Source organism: Anarrhichthys ocellatus, unplaced genomic scaffold, assembly GCF_004355925.1.
Source record: "Anarrhichthys ocellatus isolate YVR2014 unplaced genomic scaffold, GSC_Weel_1.0 scaffold25, whole genome shotgun sequence".
Lineage (NCBI taxonomy): Eukaryota > Metazoa > Chordata > Actinopteri > Perciformes > Anarhichadidae > Anarrhichthys > Anarrhichthys ocellatus.
Window position 1 is genome coordinate 5,716,895 of NW_022280055.1, and position 9,621 is coordinate 5,726,515.

At 41.6% G+C, this 9,621-nt stretch overlaps 1 protein-coding gene across 1 annotated transcript in view; it reads left to right on the forward strand.

Moving 5' to 3' along the window:
- The window catches only part of LOC116391143 (tyrosine-protein kinase FRK-like), a 9,075-nt gene extending 7,287 nt beyond the window's left edge, over window positions 1–1,788 (forward strand). The window contains exon 7 of the mRNA XM_031861425.1: window positions 26–1,788. Coding sequence (XP_031717285.1) covers window positions 26–234 — 209 coding nt within the window. The 3' untranslated portion in view covers window positions 235–1,788. The remainder of the gene's footprint in view (window positions 1–25) is intronic.
- The last annotated feature ends 7,833 nt before the right edge of the window (window positions 1,789–9,621 follow it).

Here is a 9,621-nt window from a genome sequence, read left to right on the forward strand (position 1 = left end):
CCCCCCCCCCCCCCCCCCCACACAGCCATGACCAACTACCAAGTCGTCCAGAGGGTCCCAACGGGCTACAGGATGCCAAGCCCCCCCAACTGTCCCAAAGTCATGCATAACATTATGATGGAATGCTGGAAGGAGAGCGAAGGGGATCGGCCCACATTCGAGACCCTGCAGTGGAAGCTGGAGGACTTCTTCGACCTGGACGTGACGTCGTACGACGACGCCAGCCGTTACTAGCACACTGACGAGTCTGGGACAAGCGGAAGGAAAGAAACAAAAAAATCATATTGTTTCTGCGCTGAAGCCAAATCAAAAATCACCTGAATCCAAACATGAACATACGTCGATGTTTTTAATGACACAACAGATTGAAATGTGATTTAATAACTAGTTTGCGGTGAAATTAAGGATCTAAAATGTTTGAGCTTGATAGAATGGTGTGTCTGTATCTGACATGCAGTGAGGAAGCCTTTACTGCTGCAGCACTGCCAAGGTTTGGCTTTGTTTGACAACTGAATGCGTGTATCTGGAAGTGCTTGACTCATAGAAGAACACGCGATTGGAAGACGCCTCTTTCAGCAGAGACACAAAGCTGCGATCTGACTATCTCGACGGACTGGTTCTTCTTGCACCTGGTAGGTACCTGAGAGGAGTCGTCAGTCATGTTTGCTTGTAAGCTCGATCTGTTTGGCGTGTGCTGATCATATGTAAATCTAGAGTAAAGTCAACGCCCTCCATTCAAAATCAAATAGTTTTTTACTTCAGGCCCGTTGTGCCACTAATAACTGCAACAAGAGCTAAAAACAAGTGGACACAGTCAGGTTTGTACAAAGCCCTGCAAGTGACCAGGAGGGGAAATAAATTCATGGGCACAAACGACTGGAGCTTAACATTAAATTATATTTACAACTCTTATTTAATGCTGGATTCATTGTTTTTGCTACTTTAGGGTTGAGCGCATCAAGTTGAAGGTATTAGCAACTCATTACACATCCAGCAGACACAGAGCAACAGCAGCATTCATTTGTCGTATTTCTGGCCTCCTGATGAATCAAAGTCAAACATTCCATCTCTTTCAGCTTTGTTGCAGAACAATGTCGCTCTCTTTAGCTGATAAACGAGCCACTATGTTCACCAGCTAGTTGCTAACTTTGTTACTGCTTGTACGCTACCTGCTCGGTTCAGTGTTTTTTGTTTTTTTTTTTTGTTTTTTTTTAAGCTAGATGGAGATTTTTCTGCCCATTAAAACATTTTACCGTTAACTTCTACATCCCTTTAACGCATGTTAAAGATTGTTTAATGTTCTGTTAATTTGTGTGCAAAAAATGAAGTCTTTCAAGAGCACAGATGGTTATTCTGTGTGCACACTGGGATTTGTTATGCACATTTATACCTGCCAGTCCATTTGCCCCTGGTGGCTACATTACATCACTACACCCACAAATCTGCAGTGACCTCATCCCTTTCTGCTCTCATAGCGGGGTACATTAATTGAATACATATTTTTGTTGGTCTTACATACGGGGGACTTGCAGTATAGTTGCTCAACGACTGAACAATGTGAAACTAGACAATCTCTCTGAATGATTTTTAACGCTGCTCTCAGATCTGTGGCCACGTGTATGTTTGAACCTGGTGGATTATCTCGTGCTCTAATGATTGTAAATAATGTTTTCAGTGTCATGAACAAAATCTTGTTAATTGTACATTTTAACCATGAGTGTTTCTATAATCCTACTGTATGTTATAATTATCCGTTATACATGGCATAATAAAATGATTTATATTTACTACAATGTTTGGTTATCGGTTTGGATTTGGAGAAAGAAAAATGCAATTGTAAAGCTTGTGTTTTGAATTAGGTAAACAACATCATACATAAGATTTGCCAGTGAAAAAAAGAGAGGTTTGTTAATGAACTAAATCAGAATTCTTATTTCTCACTTGCCTCTCAGGACTCCTGTAACATAGTAATCAATCGGGAACACAGAAGAAAATTATACAAATGTACAGGATGAGTACATTAGATGAAAGGAGGATGTAAATCAGAAAGATCTCACACTTAAGTAACTTAAAGTTAAGAAGAAAAACAATCAGACGATCACTTCCCCAAATAAATGAGGAAAAGAAAATATGCTCTGTTGGCTGTAATGACAAAAATAGTTCTGCTTACCCAGCACAGCCTGCCTTTATCCAGGTTTAATGTATTCATATTTCCTCATCACACCCCATTTACTGAGCTTTTACAGGGTTGTCTCTCGCATCACTTTGCTCTTTCAAACACCGATCCATTTTGTGTCCCTGCATCCGTTTGATTTTCTACACGCTTTAATATCAGTGTGTACATTTATAAAAGCTTAATAGTTTTAGCAGAAGTACATGGGCTTTCCTGAAAAATACACCTACATGTAATTTCTCAATTTGGCCACACAGTGGCGCTGACACTCTCCTGCAGCCGCTCATACCTCCTGATATGACTGTAGCCAGCAGAGTCGGTCACTACAACCAGTCTTATGTGACAGTTTGAACCTCCACCTTTAGTGCAGACGTAACTTTTACATATTATAGTGTCCTCTCATATGTATTCCTGCTATACATCCCTCGCGGTTTCTGTGTGTGAGCAGCATGAAATCAGAGTTGGTGGCAGGATGCTGTGACACCAATGACCTCAGAGAAATGTATCTTGATTGATAACTTTCAGCCGTAGACGGGCGTGTGTTCTACACTTGATTACTCGGGTCAAAATCAACAAGTCCTGAATTTGCGGGTAATTCCAGATTATACTGTGAGTTGAGACGCATGTGTGTCATTTAAAAATAATCCATCATAGGGCAACAGCTGTTTATATCCTCGAAAATCACACAGATCAAAACACTTGAGACTGAAGCGATGATATTTATGGCCGCCTTTAATCAGACTTGAGATATGTCCATTGCCATGAACGTTTGCCAGAACAATATTCACTGGGGATGCTTCACAGATTGGTTGGCTAAATAAAGATATCATCTTGAGAGTATTGTTGCACTTCCCTCCAGAAACATGACCAGAATTCCATTTGAGCTTCTGTTCTCCAAAAAGAAGATGCATTTCTTGTTCACAAGTATCTTCACAAGTATCTTCTGGAGCCCCTTCAGTGTTTGTCCAATAGCACTCAAGTATTGCATGTCTACACCTGCACTTAGTTGAAATGTACACATGTACACACACATATACACTCTTAGAAATCAAGGTGCTAACTTGAACCATATAGGGTTCTGTCATAGGTGAACCCTTTTTGGGTTCCTGGTAGATTCACCTGGAACCCGTTCAAAGGGTTGTACCTAGAACTGTATGTGAAAAGTTCCAAACAGAACCCATTATGAGAGGTTTTACAGAGAACCCTTCTGTGCAGAACTTTTTTTCCTTCTCAGGGTACCAACCAAACCCACCCCGGGGTTCTACCGACACTACAAGGGTTTCTTCTTCAACCCACTCACATTGACAAACCTTTTATATTCCAAGGGTTTCATCGAGATCCCACTCAGGGGATTCTACCGAGAACCCTTTTGTATTCATTCCAAGGGTTTCACGGAGGATCTTTTAACACCCATGCTTTCAACAATCCTTGAAAACCCCTTCCTTCCAAAAAGGGTTCTTTGGATGAAAAGTCTTCTTATTGGTTCTTATTCTTACAAAGAACCCATTAAAACCCAAACAAGGGTTCCTAAGAAGCAAATGGTTCTGGGTAGAACATCAGCTACCTGCTCTGTGAACTGTTCAATATGTACTAAGATTTTTATATTGTTGATTTAGATCTAATGTTCATGAATGTGCTTGTTAAGATGAGAAAAGTACTTCTTGTCAGTGAAAGCTTTTAAGGATCCACACGCCAACAAAACTGTATGAAAATGTTCCTCCAAAATAAAAGAGACTACATTTGAGTTATCCGGCAGTGACTGACAATCGCAAGTGCCCCATAATAATTCAGGACTGGTACTCACTGAAACATGTTCAAAGTGATTGTCGCTATAGAGGCCTTATCATGCCACGAGGCGAACCGCACGCAGCACTGTAAGCTCACTTTAGTCGATAATCAAGTTGTAAAAAAGAGGCTCAGTGCAACAAACACGAGTCCCGATGCATCTTAATTCATTGGAGAGGCGAGGCTGGAATGTTTGAAAGCTTTTTAAAAACATTTCACAGTGATAAACTATTTGCATAATTTGGATAATGAATAAGTAGCAGTGCGAAATAATACATCTTCCTTTTAGTGTCTCAGAAACGCATAAGGCTGAGGATCCACCTTGGAAAGCACCTGTCTTTTTTCATTAAAAAGTGTATTTTTCCCCATTTACCATAACGCTTCACAATAACAAGAGTGTGTTCTAATGCAGCCCTGTAAAAAAAAAACGCGGCAGATTTGCCCCGCGGTCATAAATTACAAGCAGACAACGCGTGATTGCCTCTCAAAGGGAAAACAAGTGGATGAGACAGGTTTAGTGAGAATTATTCAAATGAATTGCTCTTGTTTGCATAGAGAAAAGGGGGATTTTGAAAAGATGGGCTGCCGAGAATGGGATCGGTAATTCCTTTTTGCAGCCAACATATTTATGAGCACCGGGTTAATTCCCCTTTTCACGGAGACATGTCAAGACTCCCGATGCGCTCCTCCTCCTCTTCCTCTTCCTCACGTCTGCAGGCATCTTATGTATGATTGACTGTGACTCATTCCCAGTATGTATGGAGAATGTAGGGTGAATATGGACCCGCTGTTGAATACACCACTCAATTGAAGTGTGTGATTTACATGTTTTATGATGCCTTTTATATCATACAACCTATGAGAAAGACAATAAAACTCTATTGAAGTGAAGATCCCTTTCAGTGGTGTTTGGGGGGGCTTTCAATACGACAGTTGCTTGTTCTCTATTTGCCTAGTACCCCATTTTGCATTGCCCAAAGGCTTTAAATAGACAACACGTTAATGCAAAATACTTTGCCTGCAAATATTATCTCATTTAAGTGCTTTTATTGTGAAAGGTAAGAAGAAAAGGAGCAGATCTGGCCTACGCTATCTTTGTCAAGGTGGAAAGGACTAATAATGTCTGCCGCTTTGGTTCTGACTCCAGAGGCTAGTTGTTGCATCATAAATAGAGGTGCAACTCAACCCGTTCCCCACACTTTAATTGGATAATGCCTTCATATAATTAAATCAATAATTAGCTAATGTTAATGTGCAATTAAAGTCATCAAACAAACACATTGTACTGAACGGGTTTTGTGAAATAAGACTTTTTGTGATACTATTTAATGCTGTCCTCTATTTGATACTATCTATTTATGGTTAACCTCTCTATAGAGTTGAAGTCAATAAGAGGTGCAAATCAGAGCAGTAGTGAATTGAAAATGACCACATTTCCTATGTATTATGTATATATGTAGACGTGTTATCAGTTAAGTAAAATCCCTATAGCTTTCTGCCTGTAACATAATGTTGAAATCTGTGATCGATGGTTCCTATGAAGTGCATGTTGGGAGTCATGATTAACTTCACTGCCTGCATATTTGGTAGAGTGCACCGGCTTGTTCTTTCGACGATCAAAGAACCAGATCTTTTCGAACGCAGTTCTTCATCTTTTGACGGACCAGTTTAATCAACACAGACAATTGGCAAAGTCAGAGACCGAAGGAGGAGAAATTTCTGAACAAACGAAATATGAAAATAACTGAAACCCAAAAAGCAGCCTGAACTCATCCCCAAAATGCAATACGATTTGAGAGGAGAGCAGAACTCTAGTCCTCGACCACTCAATTCAAAAAACTGATTCTGCACATACAAATCTCAATCATTGCTCTACGGGCTGTAAGCAGAGGAGAGCATCTCAGGAAGAGAAACAATCAAACCCTGGCCTTTCTCGAAAAAAAAGCAAGAAATTGAGACGCTCCCTGTCAAAGATGCACATTTAAAAGCAAGCGTAGCGTCTTAAAAGGAACACACCATGATCTATAGCTCTATTGCACTTTGAGTGATAGGACAGCCGGCTTACAGCCAGGAAGGCCGTGTGTACGTGTGCATCTCCTATCAGTCCATCATGTGTTGCATTCTGGTAGAAAATCACAGGCGGTGTTGACATACAGTGGAAATCTATCATCCTCGAGCTTCACAGCCCCGAGCCGTCCTGCTGAGAGTGCGCTCGTCAAATGCGCAGGTCTATACCTAATCTGCTCTACATGTGGCCGTCCGGTAGTTGATGGAGTTGGAGATGGCCCTGAACAGCCAGACTTTCTTAAATAACCGCCCCGGGAGTGATCGATCAAAGGCGACAAAGCAGTTAGATCATTAGAATAGTTTTGTTTGTATCAATTTAAAGCAGCGGTTCCAAACCACTTGTACTCTACTATGTTTGTTGTTGTCAGGGAGTACTTGGAAAACATTGTAGAGTTGCGCAACTAATTTCACAAAATAGAAATTACGACTTTTTAAAAAATATCGACACCTGAACAATATACGCTGCAACTGAAAGTGCGCAAAACTTGTTGTAAGCAAAGCAGCAGAGAAAAATACGCGAGGTGTGAGCAGCCCTCTTACACAAAAAGATGGGTCATTAAGTGTTGATATTATTTTTTAAGCTTGACCAATGACACACTTCCAATGCGTTGGGAAGAGAGTTTTGGGGAAATGTTGAAGTGTGCTCTTATATGCATGCAAAATGACCTCTATCACAATTGTTGGAATTTTGTCCAGAATTTGTTCCTTTGTTGCTGATGAACAAGATTGGTATGAAGGTTGGTAAGATTAATTGATTTAAAATTTGATATGGTGTCAATTTATGTCAGCCTTATTGTTGATGTGGCATACTGATACAAGTACATTTAAAAATGGCACTTCATATCAAAAAGGTTGCCTACCCCTGGTTAAAAAGCAATGGATGAATGGTTGAAGTAGATAATGACAGCAAACGTGTTGAATAAACAGTTGAAATAGTGAGCAAAGGGTAATGGACACAAGGTTTAAGTTGGATAATTGTTAAAGATGAGCATACAATACAGCCAATTGTATGCAGAGCAGTCCAAGTCTTCAGCTGCCCTCCATTTGTCCTTGCGGAGGCAACTTGTGGACCTCCTTGGAGCCCTGCTGACTGGGAGATGAGGATGTCCTTAGGGTCAGTTTAACGTAAGGAGGGCGAGGCAGAGTGTAATTATATTTGTGGTGTGGGGTTAGGTGAGGTTCAGGAAGCCCGCTCCGTTGGGGTCGGAGCGTGCTGCTGTGCGGGCGACATGATGGATGGACTTCCTCCCCTGGCTCCTTACGTTGATCCCTCAAACTCTAATGGCCCACGAAGAGAAGGACATCTTCTCAGCGATGAATGACCCGCACCTGGAGTCCTGGAGCCCCTTCTTTCCAGGCCTGGACCGTCAAATCTTCATCATGTGTCAATTAGCGACCCGGCGATAAACGCCTCGCTGCGGTTGCTGTGAGGATGAGCGTGAAAAACTGTGCAGGCTCTTTTCTTGCAGGAACCTGGGATTCATTAGCAGAGCCACGGTAGCCCTGACCTGACATTCATACCTCTATATTTAATTATCTCCACTCTGCAGGGGTGCAGAATTGGCTGAAGCATGTGCTGCATCTTGTTAAGCTAAAACCAGGAGCACGGGACAGGGAGGTGGCCTGGTATGATCAAAAGGTAAGGACTGCCAGGCTTCTGTTGTTTGAAGCTTAAATCCGCTCGCTCGCGAGTCTTTTTCCTGCTCGCTCGCGAGCAGTTTTTCTTTTTGACAGTAAGTGGCGGACCCAGTCGCCATTGTATCTCTACATCTAATTGGTTACAATCCTCGTCTTGGGATAGACCGGATATCACTCTGACACAGACACTAGGGGGAGATTTTCAGATTGCAGGTCAGGGGCAAATAATGTACATTTTACTGCACGGGTACTTTTACTTTCTGCACTTAAAGTAGATTTTGCTGATAATAACATTGACTAAGGTTTTGAATGCAGGTATTTTACTCGTAGTGGATTATTGTTTCATCAGTATGGTATTAGTCAGTATGGTATTATCTGAATACTTTTTCATCCACTAACTACTTTTCAGTGATTTAACAGTTAATATACAAACAGTGGTCCCTAATCTTGGCTCCAGATCTTTGAGCAGGTCCAAATTGTTGCTCATATTATATACAACTATATTATATCTCTTCTGTAAACACAACACTATGATTAAATATGATCACATCATGTTTTAATCAATTAAGATCAAAGAGTTTCTTTGAGCTGTTTGTCACAAGAGGTTTGAGTATCAAACACACATTGTCTGTAATAGAATGATGGAGTGAATTCAAACCAATCTGAGCAACTTGACTTTAACACATTTTTAATTATTGTATTTCATCAGCCTCTACAGTCTGAAAAGTTTACAAAACCTGTCAGACAAATGTAGAACATCCTGAGCTGTAGTGGAGTAGTGGTTAGTGGCGGATTGAAAACCACCTCTATCAGAACTAGCGTCTGTGTCAGAGTGATATCCGGTCTATCCAAAGACGAGGATTGTAACCAATTAGATGTAGAGATACAATGGCGACTGGGTCCGCCCACTTACTGTCAAAAAGAAAAACTGCTCGCGAGCGAGCAGGTAAAAGACTCATGAGCGAGCAGGTTAAAGTTTTGCGAGCGAGCAGGTTTAAGCTTTGCGAGCGACTTTTGCTCGCGCAAGAGTGAATTCTGCTCGCGGAGTGATGTAAAAGCGCTCGTCAAAGTAAAATACGCGTGCGGCTGTTTGATTTTCGCACGCGCATGGATCTCATTTGCGCTCTCGGATTTTGACAGTGATTTGCCTTCATACTAGAAGCATATCTATTGCCTCTCAATGGCTATCAACATGGTGCCGGCTGAGCCGCCCGCTTGCAGCTAACAGTGCTTACAGCACTCGCAGTGCAAACTACGGCAACAGCGTTGACAGAGCGAACAGTGTTTACGATGAGAACTTAAGTTACCCCCCCCCCCCTGTGCACTATTCTTGTTGCACAGCCATGCTTTGTAACTTAAGCGCAGCTTTAAAGCTTCCTGCTCTGATTGATGAATGCAGATACAGAAGTAATAAGCCTAAAGTCACATTTCCCCCCCACCCTCAATTCCTCCCCCTAAACACAACACTTTCTTTATTTAAACATTTACAGCATCCGGCTCCTTTCACTCACATCCTCAATTAAAGATCAAAATCTTTGCGTTTTAATTTGGAATTATACTAGCCCATTTAATGCCTTATGTCATTAAAGTTGTATCCATAATTTGAAAATAGGATTCATCTCGTTTAAAATTTGTCTCAGGATGAAACGGAGGGCCGATTAGATCGGAGCGGCGTAGTGTAATTTGTTCAGATCACAGTGACACTTGCCCAAATCCTGAGATCTGAGTCAAGCTGTTTCCTCAGTGTGTGACAGTGGCCACCTGCTCCATGCACGGGCCACTGAACATCCACAGGCCGGGGGCCTCCTGGGAGGTCGTTATTCTTGTTTCCTTGTTGTTGTTTAGTCGTTATGCTCCATGACATGGACACCACTTTCTAATAGAGCAGTCACGCTGTCTTCAAAATTCCAACTGCCATTTGAACGTGAGAAAAAAGTCTTTGATTTGTAATGACCTAT